Genomic DNA, 27,991 nt, shown 5'->3' on the forward strand with positions numbered 1-27,991 from the left:
GCGGAGCTGGGACCGGCTGCAGGAAGGAATGGCCGCAGGCCCGCAGGAGGAGGTGTGCGACCCCCCAGGCTGCTGGCCGATGGCAGATGAGGCTGTAGGGGGCGGGGGTCACCGACTGGGGCCTCTCCCAGGCTTGGACGCAGTAGCAGCCCTGAGCTCCTTCTGGAGGATGCTCGAGGCCCGGCCCCTCAGGACGCAGGGCAGTGACGCTGCCGGTGCCGCTGCGGGGCGGGGGCTGCGGACGCAGCTTCCCTCCCTGACCGCAGCCACCGGGAGTTTGGGCTCCATGGGGGAGAGAGCTGCTTACCAGCGCCTGGCTGGGGGAGAGGAGGGATCACAGGTAATGGGGAAGGCTAGGGGTTAGCCAGATACCTGGGCCCAGACCCCATCGCCTGCTGTGAGCCAGGCCCAGCCCTGCCCTCTGCAGCAGCCCCTCAGGAGTGAGAGTGTCTGCTCCTGGGCCGGGGTACAGAGAGGGGTGTGTTTATGTGGGTGTGGCGGTGGTGAATTAGTGATGCTGGCATCTGCCTCTGTGTGCATGTCCCCTGGGACCCCAAAAAGCTGCCCTTTGGGCTTTCCTCAATGCCCCAAGGGAGTCCAGGAAGCATGGCTAGGATTGGGGTTCAGTGTTTCATGAGAACTGAGTCCCTGTCGTTCCCATTTACTAGCCTTTCGAATGTGAATATCAAGCCAAATGTCCTTGTTTGCTTTTGAAATGCTCACTGTATTATTGATGGGGCCCCTTCCCTTCCCCTTGGAGAGAAGGCATTTCCTCTCCCGACTGGCAGAGGGCAGTAGCTGACAGGAGAAAGGGGGACTCGGTAGGAGCGTTGAGGCTTGAGGCTTAAGGTCGGGCTGTTTTTCTGGGTGGGGTGAAAGGGGCCGGGGCCAGGGCCCCGGCGCGGTGGCTCACGCCTGTCATCCCAACACTTTGGGAGGCCGAGGGGGGCGGATCACCGGAGGTCAACAGTTCGAGACCAGCCTGGGCAACATGGCGAAACCCTGTCTCTATTAAAAATACAAAAAAAATTTAGCTGGGTGTGGCGACAGATGCTTGTAATCCCAGCTACGCAGGAGGCTGAGGCAGGACAATCGCTTGAATCCAGGATTGCACCACTGCACTCCAGCCTGGGCAATAGAGCAAGACTCAAAAAAAAGGTGGGGGTGGTCCCGGAGCCGGCCTGGCTTTGACCCCCTATAGTGTGCTGCTTCCTGCATCTGGATTGCTGGCCCAGTTGCAGGTCTTGTTCTTACTGGACATCCAAGGAAGGGAGGGTCAGGCATTGGGTTCTGGTGGCTTTGAGACACATATTTCTGGGGACGGCTAGAGTTTTTAATCTGGCCATTCTGATCCAGCAGACCCGTTTTTGAAGTAGAGGGAATAACCCTGCTTAAATTGTTCCCCAGCCCTGGTTCCTGGGTCTTTTTCTGTGTGGTGCCTGGTGCCAGGGTAGGCTGTAGGCTTTCTTTGATCCAAGGGCATAGTCAGCCAAGGTTCAGCGAAAAGTCAGCTCCGGTGTAACGTAGGCCTGACCTTGTCTTGTCCACCTGACCTCCGCTCTCAGACAGGTTATTCACTCAGGCTGCACCCACTGTCTCCACAGGCTTTGTGGGGTGGATGGCAGGGGGGATGAGGAGGAGGGACTGAAGTTGGGGATGTCTTCCTCCGCACCTCCTGGAGTTAGACCAGGAAATGGCTGTCCCTTTCAGCATCATCAGGGAAGTCAAGCGCTGGGAGAGGCCCTGGGAAGGGAGCCTGGGATGCTGATTCCCCAAAGCCCTGCTCCCCAGCTGCCCACCCCTCCAGCCAGCTGGGGCTCCCTGAGCTGGTGGCCAGCTGGACAGGGACAAGAGAGCAGTGTGCAAGAAACAGGGGCTCCCTAGGCATGGCCCTGCAGGGAGGGGGGCGTCTGGGGAGCCAGAGAGGATTTCCTGCAGCTGTCAGGTGTGTCTGGGGGCTGTAGCGAGGGGGGTGTATGAGCAGCTGGCACCCTTTGAGGAGGGCCAGAGAGATCGTTTGTCAGTTCTAGAGACATGGGGGCCCCACGGGGGCTTGAGGGAGTGTCTCCAGGCCCCCTAGGCTGAGGCTGTGGTCTGCGTTGGGGGTGCTGTACAGGAGACATCCTAGAGCTTTGGGGTGGGGGTGTCCCAGCAGGACTCTCAGGGCATATTTGTTGTTTTGAGGGTTTTGGCCACTTGGCCACCTGGTCTGGGTAGGAGGCACCCCGAGTGTTTGGGCAACAGACAAGGCAACCCTGGGGGAGGGGTGGAGATCCTCGCCCCCACCCTACCCTTGCTGTTGGCTGGTCTGCCCCACTCTGGCAGGCTGCCGGCCTCCTATTTCCGTCGGGCACCAGGGTAACAGGGCCACATCAGGGTCTGAGCCAGGAGACGCCCAGCCAAGGCTGGGACTGGGGCGTGGGGGAGGGTCTCTGAGAGTCTGTCTGTAGGGCCCAAGCCTCCCACTCAGGCTGTGTGCTAGTCCCCACCTCCCCACACAGGCCTGTGTGGGGGTCCACAGCCCCTCTTTGTACATGCTGTTTGAGCCACATAGCCCCCACCCTAAAATCCCAGGAGTTGTCTCCAACTGTGAGGATTGGGGTAGAGGCCAGAGACAGGGGGCCTTGTGTATGGGGAGGCAGGGGGGCCAGCGCGGGTGGCTGGGAGGAAGAGTCCCCCCCATTCCTGCCGTCCTCTTGGCAGTGATTCAGAAAGGTCCTTTTTCAGCCAGTGTCAGAGCTGCTCAGCTGGGGAGGGAGGGAGGGAGGCAGGAGGGAGGCAAGAGGGAGGGCGGGCGGGCGGGCGGGCGGGGAAGCCAGGGAGTAGGGCTGGACTGTGAGCACTGCCCTGGAGCGAAGACAGAAGGAGGACAGAGGCCCCCGGCTGCAGCCAGCGGGAGGAGACCTATTAGCCCCCTGCCAGACTGCCCAGCTGTGGAAACCCAGCCCGGCTTGCGGCAAAGCAGAGGGGCCCACCCTGTTCTTCCTCATTTCCCACCCTCGGTGCGGGATTGGGGGGACTCCTGGGACAGACCCCTGGCCAACTCCCCTCCTGGGCAGAGTGTGGAGCTCAGGAGCTGAGGCCCCCTGCTCACTTGCTTCTGGGGCCAGACCCCCAGTGACCACTCGGGGGTCCAGCTCCGTGGAGATGCCGGCAGCGCGTCGGTTCCCTGGCCTGGATCTCTCCTTCCCTCTCCTGGCCAGACTGCGGCGACGCCTGTACACAGTGAGTGGGGGGCAGGGGCTAGACTGCTGGGGACTGGGTGGGCTCCTCAGCACCAGCACTTGCCTGAGAGGCAGAGAGCAAGACTGGGAGCAGCTTTGGGACCCTCCAGCGAGGGGTTGACGGGGGCGTCTGGGCCAAGTGGCCTCCCCTGTGCTGGCCTGTGTGTTTGCATGCCAGCCATGGGCACAGGTGTGCAGACTCCATGAGATGCTGGGGCCAGGCTTGTGCAGAATTAGAGAGGGTCTGCGCTTGGGAGGAGCTGCAGCCATGCTCTGGGCTGCGCAAAGAAACTTGGGCTGGAGGGGACTCGGAGAGGAGAGGGGGCCTGTGCAGAGACCCTAGACTCAGCAGGAGAGGCAGAACTGAGACCCTGACTCTTCCCTCACTGGGGTCTGGTCCCAGTGGTCTTCCAGATCTTCCCACACACATCCCTGTGCAAAGCAGTACTGTTCCTGGGTCAGGGAGCAGGGAGGGGAGGGCACAGCTGAGCCGAGCTGGTATTTCAGGCAGAGGGGACAGGCCGGGCTGTGCTTTCTGAAGAGCTTCAGGGGAGGGGCCTCTGGTCTCCCTCAGCCCTGGCCACCCAGCGCATGGCTTTGAGCTGTTTCCTGGAGCCTAGAGGAAGGGGCCTGGATCCTTGGGAGTTGGTGGTAGGAGGAAGAAGAGGGGCCTGGAGACTGCTTGGCCCCCTGGAGACTAGGAGCCCCTGTCCTGAGGCTGAGCCCTGTAGGAGTGGGGTCACTTTGTCCAGGGGCAGGGCAGCAGTGGCCAGGCCGAGGGGAGACACTGCCTAGGCCAGTGCCTTCAGCGTGCCTCTGGGCTTGCTTCTGAAAGTGGTGGTGCCTCGCCCTCTTAACCCCACACCTGTGTGTTTGTAAACAGATGGTTTTGTTGAGGATGAATTAATTAATACAGCTTAATACTTAGAATTGTTCGTCGAATATAGTAAGTGCAGTTGAAGTGTTAGATATTTTTGCTTTTTTGAGATGGAATTTCACTCTTGTTGCCCAGGTTGGAGTGCAATGCCGCCATCTCAGTTCAATGCAGCCTCCGTCTCCCAGGTTCAAGTGATTCCGGGTTTCTCCACGTGGGTCAGGATGGTCTTGAACTCAGGAGATCCGCCCGCCTTGGCCTCGCAAAGTGCTGGGATTACAGGTGTGAGCCACCACGCTCAGCCTAGATGTTATTTTTATTGTTACTCTTGTTAAATAAAATTAATAGAAATGTAATCTCTTATATAACCTGTTAACCTGTTTACAATGAAACAAGCAACACATGGGAACTCCAATATAAACAGACATAAGAAGAGGGAACGTATAATATTTTATGTGTCCTAACACGTCAGTAACCTAGACGACGTAGTGAAGGGGTCAGATCCTGAGACCCCAGGTGGAAACACCATGAAGGCAGCATCTGCAAGTGCTGACTGAGAGGGAGTTTTGAAATAATGAGAGGGGGTTGCCTTCACGGAGCTTTTTGTAAACAGTGGACTTCTGCTATGTTCTGAACAAGTCTACAAAGTAGTTTCATTCCAGGAAAATTTAGTGCATATTAACATTGTAAGGCTGGGTGCAGTAGCTCATGCCTGTAATCCCAGCACTTTGGAAGGCTGAGGAGCTCAAATCACTTGAGGTTGGGAGTTCGAGACCAGCCTGGTCAATGTTGAGGAATGCCGTCTCTACTAAAAATACAAAAATTAGCCAGGCTTGGTGGCAGGTGCCTGTAATCCCAGCTATGGGAGGCTGAGGCAGGAGAATTGTGTGACCCCAGTAAGCAGAGGTTACAGTGAGCCGAGATCGCACCATTGCACCCCAGCCTGGGCGACAGAGTGAGACTGTGTCCCCAGAAAACAAACAAAAAACAAAACCAAAAAACTATAAAAGTATTTTCCTGTTCAGTGGGATCAGAGTCGAGGTTTGGATGACCATATGCACCTTCATGATTGAGCGGTGTGGGATGTGGGACAATGCGAGAATGCTCTATGCACTGCACGATAGCTCATGTTCTTGTCCCCCAGCCACCCACTCGGTGTCACTAAGTCCCCCCCAAACATTGTGACAGCCACAAATATGCCATAGGGTGCTGTGCAGCCCTTACGAGAACCATTCAAATAAAGGGTTACAGCTTAAAGTTTGGAAACCACCCGGCTGGCCCAACTGCCTGGCCCAGTCACCGTGGTGGAAGAGCCAGGATTTGAACTGAGGGTTTCTCATTCCCATTTGTTACTCTTTGTACTTCCCTGAGCTGCCTGAGAAAGTCTGGACTGGCACTGTGTTGGCAGGGCCACTGGGAACTGTGGGGGCAGGAGGCTCATGCTGGGCCAGTCTGTGTGTGCCCGCTTCTCAAGTGCTTCTCACTCTGATGAGAGCTGGGGAGGGGGATGGCTTGGCCCCAGCTGGGCAGCTGGCCTTTTTTCTCTTGCCTGTTTTCCTCTCTAGGGATTGAGCATGGGTCAGGGGCTGGCCTGGCCAAGCCCTCAGCTCTGACATTTCTTACTCTGACGGGAGGGTTTGCTGTGTGGAGGCTCCGCTTGCTTAGCTTTGAAGGTGCCACCAGCTTCCTTCTCTGGGCCCAGGAGAGTGTAGGTCAGAGGTTGCTCACCTGGAGGCATTGGCTCTTCTGTGTGTGCATGTGTGTGGGTGTGCATGTGTGTGTGTTTCAAATCTGAACTATTCAGCGTTGTTCAGAAGTCAGGAGAAAGATGGAAAGTGAAATCAAGGAACAGAATGGTATGGCGAACACATGAATATTTGTGTAGGGGACAGCAGAGTCTGAAAGGGTCTGCAGAAGGCATCATTGGCAGCTACTGGGGAGCGGGTGGCTGTGCAGTGGGGGAGGGAGTGAGACTTGATGGCCCAGTGTGCCTTCTGAATATTTCACCATGTGCATATATTACCTTTTCCAAAAAAAATGGTAGTACTGATTTCACGTTTTATTTGTCGAAAAAAATGGAAAGCTTTGACAACACTGGACCACAGTCTCTTGTGACAACCATTGATGGGATCTGAGCTCCCTGTAGATGGGTGTCTGCAAGCCCACCCCAGTCCCCACCCTCCCTCTGTCTTCTGCTTGCTGCGGCCCTGTAGGCGCCTATGTGGGGACCTGTGGAGTGATCTCTGGATTGTTAGGAGAGGCCGTGGTGGTCAGGTGTTGGGAGGAACTTAGCCTAGGGCTCATCTGGTCCTGAGATTTTTCTGTGGGGTCCGTCACATTTGAGGAGTCCATAGTTGGATCTCAAGGGACACTGCACCCTGCAAAGATTTTTATTGAAATGTTGGGAGTAAGAACACATCTATTTTCCTGGAGAGCTTTTAAAAGATTTTCAGCCAGGCACGGTGGCTCACTCCTGTAATTCCAGCACTTTGGGAGGCCGAGGCAGGCAGATCACAAGGTCAAGAGATTGAGACCATCCTGGCCAACATGGTAAAACCCCGTCCCTACTAAAAAATACAAAAATTAGCTGGGTGTGGTGGCGCGTGCCGGTAATCCCAGCTACTTGGGAGGCTGAGGCAGGAGAATTGCTCGAACCAGGGAGTTGGAGGTTGCAGTGAGCTGTGATTGTGCATTGTGCCACTGCACTCCAGCCTGGCGACAGGAGACTCTGTCTCAAAAAAAAAAAAAAAAAAAAGATTTTCAAGGGCTTTCGACCACTAGAGACTTAGAGCAGGTGAGGAACGTGAGCACAAATGGGTTGATCTTGGGCCACTCAGCCGCAGATCACAGATTGCAGGATCAAGAGTCTTGACTTCTGACTCCAGGGCCAGGGCTGTGTCTCCGCTGCCTTAATTGTGCCCTGTGGCTGGCAGTAATGGGGAAAGTGGGTCCAGGTGGTTCTCTGTAGCTTCTCTTGGGAGCAGAAGGTAGCAGTGTGTTGGGTGTAGGGGAGCCCAGGTCATGCAGGGGCAGGCCCCTGTTGTTCCCCTGCACCCCTTGTCCCTGATCCACTCTTCCCTCCCCGCAGAGGCTAGGAGGCGGCAGCATGCAGCCAGAGGAGGGCACAGGCTGGCTGCTGGAGCTGCTGTCCGAGGTGCAGCTGCAACAGTACTTCCTGCGGCTCCGAGACGACCTCAACATCACCCGCCTGTCCCACTTTGAGTATGTCAAGAATGAGGACCTGGAGAAGATTGGCATGGGCCGGCCTGGTAGGTGGGACTTTGGCCTGGCTTGTCTTGGCCCTGACCGTTTACATCCTCTGTCCTCAAGACCACTGAATGGTGGGTGGCGGCTGAGACCTCTGTCTGTCCCAGAGTCCTGAGGTAGAGCAGGACGGACATCAGTAGATGCTTATGTGCGGAGAATAGCTGGCAGTTGTAAAGGTGAATCGAGTTTGAGGAGAGTGAGGCCTTCCCTAAAACCCTGGCTACACAGGAGCCACCACAGACCCTGCTCTGTTTGTGCTCACAGAGGACGTACTTCCTCGATCGCCGCCTCCTTCATAAGCATGAAATCGAGTCTGTTCTGCTCATCATTCTGAATGCCAGGGGGGTCCATGCCCAGAGATGTATAGGGAGAAGGCCGACTCTCGGGTGGTTTGCTGATACATTCATGCTGGCGTGCGCTCTCACACACACACAGATACACGCACGCATACAGGTTTGCTCTAATTTGAGCTCAGCTCTGTGTCTTCTAAAGTAGGGGTTGTAGCATCTTAAAGTCATAATGTTCTTCATAGAACATTAGAAACATATTAGGGCTTTCAACTTAAAATTGCTATAAATGGGTAATAATGTACTAAATTAGACATTGATTTATGCTACTTTTGGCCTGGATAGTTGGTGTCTGATGCCAGTAGCATCAGAAAATGTTATGGAGGGAAAAAGCCTCCACACTGAGAAGATTCTGTTCATCACCTTGCCTTTTCCTGAGAGCTGGGAGCAGACCACTGCGTCCACATTTTGGTTACAGCCCTCTACCCAGTCTGAGAGCCAGCGCCTGGAGTGCAGCGGCCGTCTGGGCACTTGAGGCTCCTTGTCAGTTGGGATCAATTTCATCGGTATCACTGCTGGCGGTGTCTAGTGCTGGACTCACCCAGCAGCCTCTCCGGGGGCTGGAGCTGCCTTAACAGCACTGGCTTCCCCATCCTCCCCGCAGGCCAGCGGCGGCTGTGGGAGGCCGTGAAGAGGAGGAAGGCCTTATGCAAACGGAAGTCGTGGATGAGCAAGGTGGGTGAGGATAGACTCTAGCGCCCCACTCCGCTCCTGTCCTAAGAACCTTCTCCCCCAGCCCCCTGAAGGTAGAGTTCTTTGTACAGACCCTCCTTCTCCAGGCTCTTATCGGGCCGGGCACTTGCATAGCTGCTGGGCTGAGTGTCTGTCTCCGCCAGATACGGACACGCGAGCAGCCTGTGTGTGGTGAGGGCGTCCTGGCCCGGAACAGGAGCTCGTTGACAAGTGAGCCTTAACTTAGCTTTGCTGTGTCTGAGTGCTGGGGCCAGTGTCTGGCGTGGGGTGCTGGACCTGTCTGGACCCAGGACATCTTGGCTTGGCTTCCCTCCTTCCCCACCCTCTCTAATCTCTGGGTTTCTCTGGTCATTTGGCCCTGCTGACAGCTTCCTTCCCCACAGCCTGTCCCGACCTCTCCCCACACCTTGTCCTAATTTGGGTCTGTGGTGTAGTAAGACCATGGTCTGACTCAGTGGAACTTTGCCCATTGTCTGGAAGACAATGAGAGAGGAAGTGAGCCAGCCGTGGCCTTCCCTCCCCACTTCTGGCCTCCGAGGGGATGGGGTGGGGGTGGGCAGGGCCAAACAACTGGATTGGGATTGGGCAGCAGAGATTTCCTGGCTGCACTCCAGCAAAGGGGCTGTCTCTTGGGATCCTGTGGCTTTTTCTGGGAACACTGTCCTGGTCCCTTGCCCAGGTTTTAGGGAAGGATGAGTTGCATCGGGGCTGGTGAAGGCAGGAGAAGAGCAGCGTGGTTTGCCGAGATTTAGGGGTCTTGGATCTGCCACTGGCTCCTGACAGGTCCCTGGGCAGTCAGTAGCCTCTTCAGACTTCCGTCGTGTCTTCAGTGAAATGATGCCAGCCCCACTACCCAGCTCACCTCGGGGCTTTGGGAGGCACCTAAGATAATGGCTGTGAAAGGTCCTGTAACCTGAACATTGCTTGTAAACAAAAGGAATTCTGTTTACTGGGAGGAGGCACAGGGCAGAGGCCAGAAGAGGTGCCCAGATTTAAGGCACCCTAGCCGGAAGAGATCAGGCTCCACCAAACTGGCAAGAATCTGCAGCCTGGAGCCAAGGCTATGGGTGCCTCCATGGAGATGGCCACGTCAGACGATATGGCCAGCTTTGACCCTCATGGCCTCCTTTCTCCAGTCCCTTGACCTCTGGCCCTCTCCCTGTCCACCCTGGCCTCAGAGTCTCCTCCACCCTTCCTTCTCTCTCAGCCCTCAGCTCTAGGCGCCCCTCCAGAAACCCAGCTGTCTTCCCAGGCCCTTCCCCAGCAAGGACTAGCTTCATCTGAACCACACACACACTCAGGGTTCAGCCTCAGACTAAAATTATCCTTTCCCCTGGGCAGGATGAAGGGCAGCCGACTCCCTGGGAAGGGTGGAGACAGACAGCACCAAATGGTCAGCCCAGAGAAGGGGCCAGGGCTAAAAATGGACAAGGAGGTGTCTGTGGAGGGCCCCTGCAGCTCCTGCCCCATCTACGTGGGCTAGGGCTGGAGTCTGTGCTGGGTGAGGGTGCAGGAAGGGAGGGGTGGGGCAGGACTGGGAGGAGACTCAGACCTCGGGTGGGTGGTGCCCGGAGGGCTTCGGACTCTCCCTGTCCCCACAGCTGGGTGTGGGGCCACAGGCTGCATGCCTGTCAGTCTTTTTCTAGCACCCACCTTGAAGCCACCCCCAGGCTTTGGGTTCGTATTGGAGGTGTGCCCTGGAAGGAGTGTGGGCCTCCAGCCAGGATGCCCCACTGACAGTTTGGCAAAGCCAGGACCTCTCTGGAAGCTGAGCCAGGGATCACCAAGTAGACCCAGCGGGGTGGGACTGAGTGATTGACCTGGGGGCATTGGGCTCCATCTGGCCCCTGGCTGCCTTCCAACAGGTGTTCAGTGGAAAGCGACTGGAGGCTGAGTTCCCCACTCAACACTCTCAGAGCACCTTCCGGAAGACCTCTCCCATCCCTGGGGTCCCAGCAGGGGAGGGGCCCCTGCAGAGCCTCACCTGCCTCATTGGGGAGAAGGACCTGCGCCTCCTGGAGAAGCTGGGCGATGGTTCCTTTGGCGTTGTGCGCAGAGGCGAGTGGGACGCGCCCTCAGGGAAGACGGTAAGTTCTCTGTCCTGCCAGTGCAGTAGAGGCATGGGATCCGAGGCTGCTGGTGACTCTTCTGCCCCCAACCAGGATGTGACTGGGACTGGGGACATGGCACGGAATGGCTCATCCCAGAGTCCATGCTTAGAGTTTTTGGTTTTTATTTATTTATTTATTTATTTATTTTTGAGACAGAGTCTCGCTCTGTCTCCCAGGCTGGAGTGCAGTGGCGTAATCGGCTCACTGCAACCTCTGCCTGCTGGGTTCAGGTGATCCTCCTGCCTCAGCCTCTTGAGTAGCTGAGACCACAGGTATGCACCACCACACCTGGCTATTTTTTGTATTTTTATAGAGATGGGGTTTCACCATGTTGGCCAGGCTGGTCTCGAACTCCTGACCTCAAGTGATCTGCCCACCTCAGCTTCCCAAAGTGCTGGGATTATAGGCCATGGCACCCAGACCACACTCAGGTTTAACTAAGCACATTTGTTCCTTCAATTATAAAAATAATTTACTTACTATAAAAATTTGGAAACTATTTGAAAAATAAGAAAAAAAAATGCCTGTAATCCCATCACTCAGGAAGCAGAGTTAGCATTTCTGCCTCTTCCTCCCACCTTAGGCATTTTGTTGGATTTAGTTAAGATACAAATTTTGGATACAGCTTTTAAAATCCTGTTCTTTCTTCTTGGCATTTTATTTAAAATGTTTCCCTTCAGGGATAGCACGTGTGCACCACAGCATACAATTCCACGTGACTCTAATATGCAGGCACCTCAGAAGGCTCCCTCCTGCCTCTTCCACTCAGTGTGCCCTTCTTCCAAGGGAAGCCACGGTGCCCGCTTGTAGCACCAGCAGTTTGTTTTTGGCATTGCCTTTTTAAAGCATTTCCTGCTACACCAAAGCACCTTTTAACATTCCATTTTATAACATGTTGGCATTCTCTCATCAAACTGGTCATCTCTTACTTCTTGCTTGGTATTTAAGCTGGGTATTCCCCCAGGAAGGGAGCGCCTGGCCCACGATGGCTTCTGAGGGCCAGCCAGCTGCCCTGCTGCAGCCAGTCCTCAGGCAGAGCGCTGGTGACACGCTCACCCACCCAGAGGAGCAGCTCGCAGGCAGGGATCGCTGGGCCTAGCTGGAGGGTGGAGCAGGTTGGCTCTGCGTGTCCAGGACCTGGCGAGTCCTGAGTCCTTGCAAATCCCACTCTGGACAGGTGAGTGTGGCTGTGAAGTGCCTGAAGCCCGACGTGCTGAGCCAGCCAGAAGCCATGGACGACTTCATCCGGGAGGTCAACGCCATGCACTCGCTAGACCACCGAAACCTCATTCGCCTGTACGGGGTGGTGCTTACGCCGCCCATGAAGATGGTGAGTGCTGCGGGGAGGAGGGCCTGGGCCGGACAGGGCTCTACTCCCCAGATGTGTGCTTGGTGCTGTCTCCATCCTGACTAAGGGCGGAGGCGCCCTAGATCCCTGTTGTTCCCCACCTGATGGAGTCACAGGGTTCACAGGGCCCCGCCTGGTACTGACTGTGTCTGCTGCAGTCCAGTTTGTCTCTGTATTTTGCTGGTGCTCATTGTCAGAAAGTTACTCCCATGGGGCGGGGGCTGGCCAATGAGTTTAATTTTGGGGATTTGTATTTTATTTATTTATTTATTTTGAGACAGAGTCCTGCTTTGTTGCCCAGGCCGGGGTGCAATAATCTCAGCTCACCGCAACCTCTGCCTCCTGGGTTCAACCAATTTTCCTGCATCAGGCTCCCAAGTAGCTGGGATTACAGCTGTGTGCCACCACACCCGGCTAATTTTTATATTTTTAGTAGAGATGGCGTTCTACCATGTTGGCCAGGCTAGTCCTAAACTCCTGACCTCAAATGATCCACCTGCCTCAGCCTCCCAAAGTGCTGGGATTATAGGTGCGAGCCGCCAAGCCTGGTCAAGTTTTGGAATTTCTAGCCATTGCCTCTTTGGGCTCCTCCTCTCTGGGTGTCAGTTTCCCACATTTTCTGGAGGGAGAGGCCTGAGAGACTGTAGGACTCCTACAGGTCCCCAGGTGACAGGCCAGGAAGGAGCATGTAGCCTTGCTGTGGAAAGCCTTCAGAAAGGGGCTGGGAGCCCAGCATGGGGTGCCGAGAAGGGGCAGGGTCTTCCAGGCTCACTCCTCCTGCCTCCTCCGTGGCCTCAGGTGACAGAGCTGGCACCTCTGGGATCGTTGTTGGACCGGCTACGTAAGCACCAGGGCCACTTCCTCCTGGGGACTCTGAGCCGCTACGCTGTGCAGGTGGCTGAGGGCATGGGCTACCTGGAGTCCAAGCGCTTTATTCACCGTGACCTGGCTGCCCGCAATCTGCTGTTGGCTACCCGCGACTTGGTCAAGATCGGGGACTTTGGGCTGATGCGAGCGCTGCCCCAGAATGACGACCATTACGTCATGCAGGAACATCGCAAGGTGCCCTTCGCCTGGTGAGGGGCAGGTGCTGCCAGCTCAGAGTCCGACCCCACGCTGGTCTCTGCAGACCCAGGCCTCAAAGCTTCTGGGGCTTTCTTGACCCACCACAGCCCTCGGTTTTGCTTGGGCCTGCCCTTCTCTATTCTGAGCCCGGGGCGCCCTCCTTTGCCCCCATTCACTCACCATCCATCTAGGAATTCTTGAGGGCCCATATGCCAGGGTCTGGGTGCCGGGAAGCACAAGATGAGTCTGTGTGTCTCATCCAGGGGCATTGCTCAGTGGGGTGTTCAGAGGCTTCTTGCAGGACTTACGGTAAGCTCCTGAAATGGCAGGGGCAGCTAGCCGGGGAAAGACTTGTTGTAAGCATGTTCTAGGTAGAGCTAGTGGTAGACAGGCCCAGGCCACACCAGGCCTTGCAGACAGACCAGGGCTGCTCACCTGGCACTGGCCTGACCCCTGTGTGGGCTTACCCTGTGCTGAGACCATTGCTGTCGTCTGGTGCCAGAGGCACAAAGGACTCTGATCTGCCTGCTTTGGGGCAGGCAGGGTTGGTCCAGTCCTGCTTGCCAGAGCGGTGGCTGTGGGCAACCTGATATTCCAGGACATATGGTCATCTTAACCAGCAGCTGGCTTTACACCCAGGGTGAGCATATGTCTTAGGTTTGCCTGTAGTCTCGGAGTAGTAAGTTATAGCAGCCTCTTTTGCATTCAGGTATCCTGGTTTGAATGGTCATTTGTTAATACAGTGCCTTTAAACAACACTGTCAAGTGGGCACTTACTGTTCTCATTCTCACAGATGAGGACAAGGAGCCTTGGCAACCTGGAGTGGCTTCCTAGGTCCTGTCTGCCTCGAGGGGCGGGGCTCCATGTCTAGGACAGCACCTTTCCCTCTGCACCTCAGTCCACGCTGGGATGGCCGTTACTGACCTCACCCGGGGGTGCCCAGAGCAAATGGGTGTATTTGGGTGAAGCCAGCATGATTGTTTCTACCCATTTTGGTTCTTGCCCCGGCCCTATCTGAATTTCCCACACCTTCCTGCTGAAGGATCCAAATCACAGGATCCCGCCACGGTCAGAAAGCAGCCTGTGATCTTCTCCTGCTCTGTCCTGCAGCCTGTGACCTCCTTTCTTTCCCCACTTCTCTGGCTGGGAAATGTCCCCTCCTCTTCCCACGCCAGGCTGCTTGTGAATAAGAGGCCTGAGCGTAGACCATCTTCCCCGAGTCTGTGCACCGTGTAGCCCAGGAGTCCTGTCCCCCGCCCACTTCACACGCATCCCTGAGACCCACTGTTGAACCTGGCACAGGGGGTCAAACAGATGTTTGCTGAATGAGCGTTTGACATCCCTGGGGCGGACGCAGTGGCGTTGTTTGAGAGGGCTTCTCTGTGACCCCTGCCTCTGCCAGGTGTGCCCCTGAGAGCCTGAAGACACGCACCTTCTCCCATGCCAGCGACACCTGGATGTTCGGGGTGACACTGTGGGAGATGTTCACCTACGGCCAGGAGCCCTGGATTGGCCTCAATGGCAGTCAGGTAAGGGCTGGGAGACAGGCCCCATGAGGGGGTGGGGTAAATTCCACCCTCAGCTTGCAGCCTGGCCTGCTGGAGCTGGCTCTCATCTGAGGGACTCCCTTCTCCCAGGCCCCATATCTGTATGGCCTCTCAGGGAGCACCCAGCAGACTGGGATGCGCTGGGCCGGGGAGGGACGAGCTGGGGCCTGCCCTCATTCTCCAGCCCTTGCCACAACCACTTGTGCTGAGGCCCAGACCTGGGAAGAAGGGTCAGGAGCTCTGGAGAGGGCCCCGCCCAGGCAGGCAGATCCCTTCTTCTGAGGCCAGGCATGGTGGCAGTGGCTGAAGCTGAGGAGGGGCCGGAGGAAGGGCCGAAAGGGAAGGGCTGGGTGTTCCATGGGTCCTCACCCTCTGTGCCTCCCACCATCAGATCCTGCATAAGATCGACAAGGAGGGGGAGCGGCTGCCTCGGCCTGAGGACTGCCCCCAGGACATCTACAATGTCATGGTCCAGTGCTGGGCTCACAAGCCAGAGGACAGACCTACCTTTGTGGCTCTGCGGGACTTCCTGCTGGAGGTGAGGGACAGGGCAGCCCAGGAGAGCTGAGGGGCCATCCAGGGATCAGCCCCAGAGCTGGCCATGACCTTTCTCTCCCCCCAGGCCCAGCCCACTGACATGCGGGCCCTTCAGGACTTTGAGGAGCCGGACAAGCTGCACATCCAGATGAATGACGTCATCACTGTCATCGAGGGAAGGTAGGGATGTCTTGAAGGGCACAGGTCCAAGGGGCCTGTGGACAGATCACTTTGGCCACACACAGGTTGGCGGTTGGGCCTGAACCCTGCAACGTGAGAAGGGGACAGGCCTGGCTGGGTCTCCTTAGTTCCTTTCCCTGCCAGCTTCCTCCTGCCACCCTTCTTCACGGGCTCCAGCCCTGGCTGTGTGATTGGGCCAGGCTGACTTGATGGAGGGGTTGGGTGGCCTGGCCTGGCCTCAGGGCCACAGTGGAGCTCAGGGACTCCCGAGCATCCTCCTCTGGTCCTCCCTGCTTCTGCCCCCGCTTCTCTCTGACATAAGGACTCAACTGTGTACCCGGGTGCCTTTCAGTAGCCGAAGCAGCCCAGCCTGCCCTCTTGCCAGCTTTCCATCCTTCCTGCTGAGCCCATCACCCCCTCCCAGGCCCACCTCCGGCCTCTGCCCCTCTCTTCCCATCTCCTTTGTGGGGGACCCTCTCTCCTAACCCTCCTCCTGCAGCCTCTGCTGAGTCCCTGTCTTCTCCTTGAGGCCCCACCCACTGCTGGCCCTGCCTTCTGCTATCTGATCCCCAGGGCAGGTCTGAGGTGTCTTTGAGGCAGCGGGGAGTGTTGAGGACCAGGAAGAAGAGTAAAGTGGAAGAAATTCCCTGTGCTCCAGCTCCTGTGACTCAGAGCCAGGCAGGGATAGGGCTAGGGGTGCTTCCCAGGGAGCCTCCTCCACCTGCACTGCAGGTTTGAGGGTCGGTTGCCTTTGGTGAAATCCTGTGCCTCTTGTGGGTGGGTGGAGGAGAGCCTGGAGGTCTGAGGCAGGCTGTGTGGAGGGTGGCCTGCAGCGCTGTGACCCCCATACCATGAGCCTTCCCAGGCCCGGCTCCCTCACCCTCGGGCCTGGGGTCCGGAAACAGGAATATGCCAGAACAATCTGACATACGGACAGACTGCGGGGCTGTTGTGGGGGGAAGAAAGCAGAAGGTTCTAGAAAGAGAGGCCTGGGGAGAGGAGGCACACAGTCTGCAGGTTTGGAGCTGAAGTGCCAGGGATGGGATGGCAAGCATGGCACACTGGGGCACGTTCTGGAAATAGGAAGATTAAGGGTGGGGGTCCCCTAGAGGTACCTGGAAGTACCTGTAGGTACTCTGGAGGTACCTCCAGTCCAAAGTCCAGGCCCACAGCCACGTTTGCCCCCACGAGCCAGAGAGCTGTGGGCCGTGCCCCCCTGTGCTGCTGCCAGGGTCCCAGACCTTTACTGCCCGCTTCCCTGGCTCTCAGCGGGAGCCCATGTGCCTGCCAGTGTCCCTGGGGTGACTCAGAGTGGCTGTGTTTGGGGCGTGTGTCTCTGGAGCTTGTGCTTTAGGTCATCACCGAGCAAGGCGGTCAGCAGGAAGGGCCAGGAGGGGCTGCTCCTGGGAGGGTCGTGGGTGCGCCCTACTCTTCTGTCGCAGGCTCCCATTGGCCCCAGCTCTGGTTCCCTGTGGCTGCTGCTACTGGGGCTCTCTGGCCCCTTCCCCCAGCCACCAGCCCTGGCTTGGACCACAGCACCTGCCCTCAGTCCCTGGAGCTGCTCAGGAGGTGGGAGGTGAGGGACAGGACGTCATGACAGCCGGCGAGGCTTGGGAGCGGGCCTAGGTGTTGGTGGTAGAGTGCTTGACGCTGCCCCCTTGTTTTCCCAGTCCCTGAATATCTCTGTGTTTGTTTGGCTGCCACCGTCTCCATGTCTATGGGCGGATGGCTCTGTCTGTCTTAGGCCTGGGTTTGCACATGTGGGTCTCTGGGTTTGGGCCTCCCTCCTGGCTGGGCCTTCTTGGCCATGGATTCCCGCTTTCGAGGCTGTCTCCAGTATTTGCTTCCTGGTCCAGAGTCTGGGAGGCCACCTGCCCCAGCTCCGACTGACTAGGCTCAGTGCTTCTCAGGGCACCAGGCCGTGGGCAGAGGGAAGACACCTAGATATTTCGTGCTCTGTCTAGATTTGGAGAGACAAATGATTCCTGGTATTTCCCAGGGGGTCACTCGGAGGAAGGGATGGCCAGCAGCACTTTTATCTGCATGCAGAATGTGTGCAGCAGGCAGAGGTGCTGAAATTCATTGTGGGTCCTTGGCCTGGTCTCGCCTGGAGCCTCAGCTTCGGGCGGTAGGTGGGAGCCAAGCATCCAGGTTATCCCGCCAAGCCTGGGCCTGGGACCTCCAGAGAGAAGAGCAGGCGGGCATTTTAAGCAGAATGTTCGGCCTTGGTTGAGCCATTTCTAGACTCCCTTGGGCCGGGACTGGAACGAGGTGCTGAGATTCCGGAGCTGGGCGGCCTCAGGCGGTTCTCAGCGCAGGCCTCATTTTCTATCTTGTCTATCCCCGAGAGGCTGACCGGAGACCTGAGGGCAGCAGCAGGAGGTGGAACGTTCCTGCAGGGGTGCTGGGCCCTTTTCCTCCTCCCCCAGGAACCCCTCGTCTAGCTCTGCTTCAGTCGCTGCCAGATGGCTCCTGGCCCTCCCACGGCCACGGAGACTCTGGCCTGTTCATGGTGGGGGGAGAGGGCATGGCCAGGGCGGGCCTGGCGGGAAGGCCTGGCCTCAGTCCCCTCTGGGCTGCTGCTCACTCGGGTCTGTGTGGGCTGTGAGAGCCGACACTGGTCACCGTGGAAGTCCCAGCATGCATGGATGTGACGCCACGCGGGTCTTTCTTGTATACGTCCTCCGCACTTGTCTTCTCCTTCCCCCAGGAGCAAGCATGTTTTACGGAGTGGTGTCAGGACCCCAGCGGCCATGGGGGCTCTTGCCTCGGCCATACCTGTACTAAGGGAGGGTGGGCCTGGTGTCTCCTTTCCCTCTCAGAAGTGGGTGCCAAAGGAGGCTGCTTCTGTGCCAGGAGCTTGGCAGTGCTGGCGGAAGGAAAAGGCCGGAGGAAGGGACCTCCTGCCGGCCCCAGCCTCGGGCATGCGTCACGCTGCTCTGAGCACAGGCTCCGCCCCAGCTGCCTTCTTACCCAGTGAATGAATGAGCACCTGGAAGAGGTGTGGAGAGCAGATTCCAGCCTCCAGGGAGCCTGTGGGTACTGTGGGAGAGCCACAGCCTGGCCAGTGCTGGGGTTCTCCCCTGCGGACTGCCATCAGAGGCTGCGTGTGCATGCTAGGGAGCTGCGGCTCTGCTCCTGGGAGTGGCCCAGCTCTTTTTCAGATGGGACTTGTCCCTTATTGGGGTGTTGTCCTCTCTCCTTCCTTCCCCGCTGCAGGCAGGGTGGGAATCACAGGGTCGCTGTGTGTGAGGCCGGCCAGTGGCCTTGTGTATGAGGAGGCTGGGCCGGAGGAGCAGCCCCACCTCCCTGTACCTCCCCAAGGACTGGGTGCTCTCGGGTTTGACTTTGGTCTCTGGGATGGGCTGCTGGAGTCCCATTGCTGCAGACCGGCCTCATCAGCCCCCAAGGCTGTGGGTCTGGGTGCTCAGGCATGGCCACCTCCTGCATCCTCTGTCCTCGGCCTGCCTGCATTTCAGAGGAGGCCTTCTTCACACTTTGGCCCTGGGACAGGTGAAACAGGGGTGGCGGGGAGGGCATGTGGCATGCTGCCACATGCGTCCACCCCAGCAGCACAAGGCTGTCACTGCCCCCGCCTGCTTGGACTCTGCCCACGTTGTCGAGTATGAGCAAGTCCAGCAGCAGACTTGGGAGCCTTTGGGTGTCGGGGGCGTCTTGCAGGAGCCCCATGCTTCCTGCCCTGCCTGCCCCTGCCCCTCCCCAGGCCGTGGCTTAGGCTGCATCAGCAGCGGTTTCGTGTCCGAGGTTGGGGGGATGGATGGCCCCACTGTCTGGTCTCTCTGGGAGTATTGAGTTCCCTTCTGGACTCCTAGTTTTAAGACATGAGTAGAGCCCTCCTGAGGAGACAGGGAGGCTCCTGCAGGCCTGCCAGGAGGTGGTGGGAACAGGTAAAGCGGGGGAGAGAGGGCCTGAGGTGCCCTGAGTGCTTCTAGACTCAGGTCTGCATTCGGGAGGCTGGGCCCCCACCCTTGGTGTCCCTGACACCCCGCCCCTCTCAGAACTCCTGGAACCAAGCTGAGGAGTGACATGGAGTGGCCAGAAGAGGACTGAGGCCCTGGCCTTGCCAGGGAGCTGAGGGGCAGGGTGGAGGTGTGAGCAGGGCGCTGGCCCTGCAGACCTGACGACTGGGCGTGGGTTTGGATCCCAGGTCTGCTGGGATCTTTCTGGTAACCAGAGGCAAGGCATGTGGCTTGCTGCAGCGTGCTTCCTTGTTTGTAAACTGTAGGGAAAGCTGTCTCATCCACCTGGGGAGTTGAGGGTGAGGCTGTGTGCAAACCGTCAGGCCTGTACGGGGCATGGCGTGTCACAGGAGCTGTGGGGGAGGAGGGCTGGTGGAAGACAGCTGGGTCCTGAGGCCTGAGCCTCATCTCCGCTCTATCAAAGTGGCCAGGGTGTGAGAAGGGCCCCCTGCCGGGGCTGCTCCGCCACACCTGGTGTTCACTGTGCCATCTCTGTTGGGCAGGGCCGAGAACTACTGGTGGCGTGGTCAGAACACGCGGACGCTGTGTGTGGGGCCTTTCCCTCGCAATGTGGTGACCTCCGTGGCTGGCCTGTCCGCCCAGGACATCAGCCAGCCCCTGCAGAACAGCTTCATCCACACGGGGCATGGCGACAGCGACCCCCGCCACTGCTGGGGCTTCCCGGACAAGATCGACGAGTGAGTACTGGGCAGGGATGCCAACCTGGCCCCTCGTGGGACTCCAGGGCCCTCAGTGTGGCAGGCATGGGGCCCCACCTGCTCTTCACCCTTTTCCTCGGGCTTCAGCGCCCGAACCTGCCACTCTCTCCTCCTGACCTCTGGCCTTACTCTTGGAGGCTGTGGAGCCCTAGAAAGCCCAGCCTGGTGGGGATTTGCCAGGGGAGTGCTTCCCTGCTGTTTTCAAGCTGTGGGGGGGCTGAACTCCGAACTCTGAGACTGACTTAATCTGTGAAACGGATCCATCCCACGAATGAGGGGAGAGTTGTAAATGCACTGTGAATTAGAACGTGCCACTCAGATGCAGGGGTCCTGAGAGAAGTCAGTGAAAGTAGGGTCCGGAGCTTGTGAGGAGGGGCACCTGACTGGTGGAAAGCCCCCGGGCACAACCGTAACCCCTCCTGGCAGCTGGGCCTTAGGAAATGGACTTGGGAGGAACCTGGTGGAAGCTTCTGAGGAGGAGCTTCTCCTGTGAGCCCTGCACGTGAGCAGCGGTTTTCCTTCTCCTGCTGGTGGTGTCAGAGTTGGGCCCTGGGAATGTGCGCAGGTCCATGTGGGAGAGAGCCTGCTTCCCAGAACCAGGGGCGGGACTGGAAACCCTGGGGCCTGCGGAGGGAACATTAGGTGGCAGCTCAGCCTCCCGGCCGTGCAGCTCTGCAGAGCTCACTGGAGGGGGGTGAGCCCGCCTCCTGTACAGGAGGATGAGGCCAGTGAGGGGTGTCTCGGAAGGACACACAGAATTGGTCACTTCCTGGATTCCCCACTCCAGGGAGCCGCCAGAAGTTTCTTTCGCCAGGGCTCTGAGCCTCTGCTGGCCACACAGGGATTCCCTGGTCTCTGCAGCCCTTCTCCTGCTGACTTCTGATAACTCTGGTCTGCCCTGAGAGGTGTGGAAAGCAGGGGCCTTCACCCACCGGGCCCCCACACACGGAGCCCCAATCTCACAGGGGTCAGCGCATGTGTTTTGCTTAAAAAGAACCAGGCAAGGGCCTGGGAACTGCGGTGAAGGACTGCAGGCACCTTTGGGAGGGGCCTGATGCCCTCTGCCCACTCCTGGCGCCCTCTGTCCACTCCCGGCGCCCTCTGCCCCTCTTTGGTGCCCTCTGTCCACTCTCGGCGCCCCCTGTTCACTCCCGGCGCCCTCTGCCCATTCCCGGCGCCCTCTGCCCCACTCCCGGCGCCCTCTGTTCACTCCCAGCGCCCTCTGCCCCTCTTTGGTGCCCTCTGTCCACTCCCGGCGCCCTCTGTCCACTCCCAGCGCCCTCTGCCCCTCTTTGGTGCCCTCTGTCCACTCCCGGCGCCCTCTGTCCACTCCCGGCGCCCTCTGCCCCTCTCTGGTGCCCTCTGCCCCACTCCCGGCACCTTCTGCCCACTCTCGGCACCCTCTTCACTCCCGGCACCCTCTGCCCCTCTTTGGTGCCCTCTGTCCACTCCCGGCGCCCCCTGTTCACTCCCGGCGCCCTCTGCCCACTCCCAGCGCCCTCTGCCCACTCCCGGCGCCCTCTGCCCCACTCCCGGCGCCCTCTGTCCACTCCCGGCGCCCTCTGCCCCACTCCCGGCACCCTCTGCCCACTCCCGGCGCCCTCTGTGCACTCCCGGCGCCCTCTGCCCCACTCCCGGCACCTTCAGCCCACTCTCGGTGCCCTCTGTTCACTCCCGGCGCCCTCTGCCCCTCTCTGGTGCCCTCTGCCCACTCCCAGCGCCCTCTGCCCCACTCCCGGCACCTTCTGCCCACTCTCAGCACCCTCTGTCCCACTCTGGCATACCATGGCCAGTCTAACCCCATTCCTCTGGGCTTTAATCAGCCCCAGTAACTAAGTCCTAGATACTGACAGTCGGCACAGGGATGGAGGGTGACTTGGGAGCAGGACGGGTGGCCCAGCCTCTCCTGCACCTCCTGGCCATGTGGCAGAAGGGTACCTCCTGCCCACCCTGGCCGGGGACTGTAGCTGGGATGCCCCATTCTCAGGCGCCACAGCATGGCCTGCGGACAGCAGTGTGTGCCCACCAGAAGCTCCCTGGTGTGGGCTGGGGGCCTGGGGGGTTGTGGAAAACCACGTCTGCTCTTGTAGGGGGTAGTCGGAGCCCCTGAAGTCCTAGGTTTTTCAGGATCCGTGGCGTGGGAGGTGGGAGGCCTGCGCTGCACACCCAAGTCTGTACCCAGGTTCCTCTGGGAGGAAGGGGCTCTGATGAGGTGGTCTCCTGGGCACACTCAGGACTTTGTTTCCTGCCCGACCCTGGGGACAGACCCAGCATTTCCACCAGAGGTGTTTCCTGCCATTCCTCCACACCCTTCCCTTGCCCTCTGACCTGGCTCTCTCCCCGACAGGCTGTATCTGGGAAACCCCATGGACCCCCCGGACTTGCTGAGCGTGGAACTGAGCACCTCCCGGCCCACCCAGCATCTAGGAAGGGTGAAAAGTAAGAGTGCCTCTGCCCCTTGGTGCCCTTAATCCATTGGCGACTCAGGAAGGGCACTGTCTTTGCAGGCTACCCCGAGCCTGCTGTTCGGGCTCTGGGGACAGTGGGGTCAGGGCAGCAGGGACAGCTGTGTCCCTGGCTCTGGCTGGGCATGGGGTGGAAGACAGAGGCAGCTGTATCCGCCGAGGTGGGCCTCCTCAGGCTGGGCCCCACCCGCCCCGGCATCCCTCCTCCCTCCTTCCTCAAGGCCGAGCTCAGATCCTGGCTTTCCTCACTTCCCCTAATCCTGCTCTCCTGTCCCAAGCCAAAACCATCCCATGGCTCCGGCTCCGCCTGGAGCCTCCTCCATTTCCCAGTCCTGTGCCTGACACACCAGACCGTGTGTTCCCTGTCCTGCCACCCTGAGGCCTCCCATTTGCTGGGGGCGTAGACATTCACTCGCCCCTTCACTTCTCTCCTTCCCTCCCTCTTGCCACACTCTGCCCTCTCGTCCGTCCGGTGACTCTCTCCTTTGTCCTCTGTCCTGCTCTGTCTGTCTCCCCTTTCTGCATGGCCTTTCTTGCAGGGGAGCCTCCACCTCGCCCACCTCAGCCTGCCTTCTTCACTCAGAGTAAGTGGGGCTGCTCCCGAAGCCTTGGCCCCCGCCCCCGCCCCCTCTCTCTCAGTCCTCTCCTGGAAGGTACAGAGCCGGGGCTGGGCGGGAGGATTAGGGTGTGTGCTGTGAGCTTCCATGGCTGACCTGGCCTGTAGTGCCTCCCAGAGCCTGCGCTTTGGGAGCAACAGTGTGACCCTGGCTCCCACCTCAGCCTCACTCCCTCTCAGACCTGTAGGCGCTGTCTGCGCTTCGTGGCAGTTGGTCTGGAGCTCTGTCCTCTCCAAGGACAGTTCCTATAGCTCCTGATGGCAGGAGGCGGCTCCATGCCTACACTAATGGTGTGCCGTGACGGGTTCGGGGATGAGGGCTTACTAACTCACCAGGGCCCAGGGGCAGGGCTGCCCGGCTCCTGTGCTCATGGAGGAAGCATCAGGCGGGAATGTCACTTCCTCCAGCTCAGATGGAGGTGGGGCTCACCGACCACCTGGGGCTTCTGGCAACTCAGGTTCTGCCCTCCTGATCCAGTGGTCAGATGTGCACTGAGAATCTGGCAGCCAAGGGCGGACCTCAGACTTCAGAGGGAGTTAGGAGTGGAGGGTTGGTGGGAGAGTCGGGAGTGGAAGGTTGGTGTAGGGCTGGGATTGGAGGGTTGGTGGGGGAGGGGGAGTGGGATTGGAGGGTTGGTGGGGGCTGGGAGTGGAGGGTTGGTCGGGGGTGGGAGTAGAGGGTTGGTGGGGGGAGTGAGAGTGGAGGGTTGGTGAGTGGAGTGGGAGTGGAGGGTCGGTGGGGGGTGGGAGTGAAGGGTTGATGAGAGGGGTGGGATGGAGCGTTGGTGGGGGGATGGGAGTGGAGGGTTGGGGGGGGGGGGGGGGAGGGGGGGTGGTGGGGGGGGGGAGTGGAGGGTTGATGACGGGTGGGATGGAGGGTTGGTGGGGGATGCTTGGCTTTGTTTACCACGTGCCACCTCCCTGTGTGCCCCTGCCTCTGCCCCTGACTGACTGCCTTCCTGGTGGCGTCTCCCTTTCCATCACAGAACCAACCTATGACCCTGTGAGTGAGGACCAAGACCCCCTGTCCAGTGACTTCAAGAGGCTGGGCCTGCGGAAGCCAGGCCTGTCCCGAGGGCTGTGGCTGGCAAAGCCCTCAGCGAGGGTGCCGGGCACCAAGGCCGGCCGAGGCAGCGGGGCTGAGGTCACACTCATTGACTTTGGTGAGGAGCCTGTGGTCCCGGCCCTGCGGCCCTGCACACCCTCCCTGGCGCAGCTGGCCATGGACGCCTGCTCTTTGCTAGACAAGACCCCGCCTCAGAGCCCCACGAGGGCGCTGCCCCGGCCCCTGCACCCTACGCCTGTGGTGGACTGGGACGCACGCCCGCTGCCGCCCCCGCCTGCCTATGACGACGTGGCCCAGGATGAGGATGACTTTGAGGTCTGCTCCATCAACAGCAGCCTGGTGGGCACGGGGGTGCCTGCTGGGCCCAGCCAGGGCGAGACCAACTACGCCTTTGTGCCTGAGCAGGCACGGCTGCCCCCTCCCCTGGAGGACAACCTGTTCCTCCTGCCCCAGGGTGGGGGCAAGCCACCCAGCTCTGCCCAGATGGCGGAGATCTTCCAGGCGCTGCAGCAGGAGTGCATGCGGCAGCTGCAGGTTCCAGCCGGATCCACGGCCTCCTCCCCCAGCCCGGGGGGTGACGACAAGCCCCAGGTGCCCCCCAGGGTGCCCATCCCCCCTCGGCCAACGCGCCCGCACGTTGAGCTGTCTCCAGCCCCCTCAGGCGAGGATGAGACCGGCCGGTGGCCTGGACCTGCCTCCCCTCCCCGGGTGCCTCCCCGGGAGCCCCTGTCCCCTCCAGGCTCGAGGACACCCAGCCCCCTGGTACCACCTGGCAGCTCCCCACTGCCGCTCCGGCTCTCAAGCTCACCTGGGAAGACCATGCCCACCACCCAAAGCTTCGCCTCAGACCCCAAGTATGCCACCCCGCAGGTGATCCAGGCACCTGGCCCACGGGCTGGTCCCTGCATCCTGCCCATCGTCCGGGATGGCAAGAAGGTCAGCAGCACCCACTATTACTTGCTGCCTGAGCGCCCGTCCTACCTGGAGCGCTACCAGCGCTTCCTGCGTGAGGCCCAGAGCCCCGAGGAGCCAACACCCCTGCCTGTGCCCCTGCTGCTGCCCCCACCCAACACTCCAGCCCCTGCCGCCCCCACGGCCACCGTTCGGCCGATGCCCCAGGCTGCCTCGGACCCCAAGGCCAACTTCTCCACCAACAACAGCAACCCAGGGGCCCGGCCACCAGCCCCGAGGGCCACTGCTCGGCCGCCACAGAGGGGCTGCGCTGGGGATGGGCCAGAGGCGGGCCGGCTGGCAGACAAGGTCCAGATGGTGAGTACCGGGCCTGGCTGTGGGGGGCAGGGCAGGCCAAGGGGCCTGGAGCAGTGGGCCCGAGAGGTGCTGATGGGGGGTGGGTGTGCCCAGCTGCAGGCCACGGTGCATGGGGTGACCACAGAGGAGTGCCAGGCGGCCCTGCAGAGCCACGGCTGGAGCGTGCAGAGGGCTGCCCAGTATCTGAAGGTACCGCCACCTCCTGCTCACTCTGGCTTTCAGGGACCCTGAAGCCTGGTTCTGCTGCTCCCTGCCCCCCGCCCCCCGCCCCGACTCCTCTCCCCACCCTAGTTGGTACCCTAGGCCCATATGTCCATGGCACCACCCTTGCCCCCAGGTGGAGCAGCTCTTCGGGCTGGGTCTGCGGCCCAGAGGGGAGTGCCACAAAGTGCTGGAGATGTTCGACTGGAACCTGGAGCAGGCCGGTTGCCACCTTCTGGGCTCCTGGGGCCCTGCCCACCACAAGTGAGTGAGCCCACCCCGAGCCTGCCCCACCCCGAGTCTGCCCCACCCAGTGCCCCAGGAGGGCTACCCGGGGCCTGCCACACTGGGAAGAAGCCTGACACCTCACAGCCACTCCCGCCAGGGGACACAGCCCTCCAGCTGGGGGAGGGAGAAGCGCACAGGGCCCAGGAAATAATTTCTCCCAAATGCATTTATCTGGACATGTTAGCCACTTGGTTTTCAAATGAGTACAAGAGGGACCTGGAGCCTCTCCAGTTAAAGGGGGCTTGCTTCCCCTGCACCCACAGTGACCCCGAGCGGCTCCAGGGAACAGTGCTTTAGGACCTGTGATTTATATCCCCGTTTCTTACCTCCGTGTTTTTGTGTTTCTGTTTAAAGTAACGTTTAAAATTTCAATGTCAGCTGGGCAGTGGCTCACGCCTGTAAACCCCAGCGCTTTGGGAGGCCAAGGAGGGGGGATCACCTGAGGTCAGGAGTTTGAGACCAGCCTGGCCAACATGGTGAAACCCTGTCTCTACTAAAAATACAAAAATTAGCTGGGTATGGTGGTGCATGCCTGTAATCCCAGCTACTTGGGAGGCTGAGGCAGGAGTATCGCTTGAACCCAGGAGGTGGAGGTTGCGGTGAGCTGAGATCGCCCACTGCACTCCAGCCTGGGTGACAGAGCAAGACTTATCAAACAAAAACAAAAACATGTATTGTTTTTCCTGTGAAAAGTTAATAGTGTAACAAAATATATAGACATTTTAAAAACATAAATATATAAATATGCGTTGTATATTATATAAACAATGTATCTGAGAGTTGTATCAAGTCAGTGTGAACTGAGGTCAGATGGATGGAGTGGGAGTCATCACAGGAGGCGCTGGCGGGAGGCGGGGCTGAGACTGGCCAGGCCTTGGAGGCACAGCTCAGTCCAGACCTGCTGTCCTTGTCACCAGCGTCTGGCCTTATGCATGGTGCTGAGGTTTTTCCATATGTAAAGTATGTGGATGATAGTGCCCACCTCGTAGAAGGGACTGGTGCTATGGATGAGGGGCATGTCTGTGTGTAGCACACCCCACGCCGGGCTCGGGACGCAGGCCCTCAGTGTCACCACCTCATGGTGCTCCTTACTGATTTGCACACGATAGGCTTGGGCTTCATGGCACCTGTCGTCTTCGGATTCTCTAATACACAGGAGCGCTAGTCTCATAGTTTGTTAAAAGTAGAGAGAACACCCAGGTTGATAAATTTCACAGTTCTTGCTGGGGCCTGCCAGTCTTCGGTGGTGTTGCCTGGCACCAGGAGGCAGTGACTCCAGTGGCCCCCAGAACCACCCCGCTGACCTTTCTGTGATCTGTTTAACTGCTGGAAGGACTTTTTGGTGGTTTCCCATTCTGCAGGCGCTGAGATGCGTCAGGAGAGCCAGAGGGCCTGCCTGAAGGAATCACCTGAGCCTGTCCGTCCACCAGGGGTGGGAGACGCCCCCATCCAGGCCTGGAGGACCCGCTGCTCCCTGCTGCTCCTGGGACGGAGCAGGGCCAAACAAGGCGTTGGAGGCTGGGAGCCCTGCCCTGCCCGTCCCTCCCGTACCAGCGCTATCCCTGCACACTTTGGCTCGGCCCTGGTGCCCCAGCCAAGATGCAGGAAGGAGCCTGGTGAAGACAGGCCTATGGGCTGCCCCAGCGGGCTGTGGGTATGACCTGCCTCTGACTCCAGTCCTGGGCCAGGCCTGTGGCTGGAGTAGTGCCCCAGGCCCTGCCCTGGGTGACCAGACTGGGAGGAAACCAGGCTTGACCTGGACAAGGAAGATGTGTTGGCCAGAGAGAGGCGGACCAGCACCCAGCGGGACCTCCTAGGATTGGGCCCTCTTCCAGGGGGCCCCTGGCAGTCAGTTGGGGCGCCGGGCAGAATGTGACTGGTGGCCTCACCATGGACGTGAAAGGGACTTGGCTGGCCTCAGGATCTTGTGCCTGGAAATAGCCTGAGGTGGCTCAGGAAGTGGAGAAAGGGTGTCAGACCATTCTCTGGCGAGGACCAGGGCCCAAGGCCCCAGGGCTGGAAGGAGACTGAGAGGCAGCCGCCCTGAGGGACATGAGTGCTTCCTCTTCCACCCAACTTCCCCGTGCCATTCCATGTTTTCCCACCAGCCTGTGTCGGCAAAGCTGCTGCTCCAGCATCCGGTACCTGCTTCTTCCAGAGAAATAAAGTTAGTTCTATTTTATGTTACTTACT

General features: G+C 59.2%; 1 protein-coding gene across 12 annotated transcripts; it reads left to right on the forward strand.

Annotated features, from left to right (window-relative positions):
* TNK2 (tyrosine kinase non receptor 2) lies at positions 1 to 27,985 on the forward strand. 12 transcript variants are annotated; one of them, XM_032264213.1, is made up of 16 exons: positions 1 to 340; positions 7,187 to 7,367; positions 8,317 to 8,387; positions 10,271 to 10,492; positions 11,694 to 11,846; positions 12,663 to 12,940; positions 14,333 to 14,459; positions 14,869 to 15,015; positions 15,100 to 15,194; positions 19,678 to 19,872; positions 22,241 to 22,332; positions 22,898 to 23,011; positions 23,961 to 25,309; positions 25,403 to 25,498; positions 25,647 to 25,791; positions 25,824 to 26,205. In XM_032264213.1, exons 1-15 carry the CDS (start codon positions 29 to 31, stop codon positions 25,776 to 25,778), a joined length of 3,564 nt encoding a protein of 1,187 aa, XP_032120104.1. In that variant the 5' UTR covers positions 1 to 28; the 3' UTR covers positions 25,779 to 25,791; positions 25,824 to 26,205. The 12 variants fall into 12 exon arrangements, with proteins under 12 accessions (XP_032120104.1, XP_032120111.1, XP_032120113.1 ...); XM_032264214.1 differs by lacking the exon at positions 25,824 to 26,205 and adding an exon at positions 27,160 to 27,985 and having other exon boundaries at positions 2 to 340; positions 25,409 to 25,498; positions 25,647 to 25,774; XM_032264216.1 differs by having other exon boundaries at positions 2 to 340; positions 22,898 to 22,942; positions 25,824 to 26,204.
* The last annotated feature ends 6 nt before the right edge of the window (positions 27,986 to 27,991 follow it).

This window comes from Sapajus apella, unplaced genomic scaffold (genome assembly GCF_009761245.1).
Source record: "Sapajus apella isolate SASKATOON/1434 unplaced genomic scaffold, GSC_monkey_1.0 scaffold143, whole genome shotgun sequence".
In the NCBI taxonomy this organism is placed as follows: domain Eukaryota; kingdom Metazoa; phylum Chordata; class Mammalia; order Primates; family Cebidae; genus Sapajus; species Sapajus apella.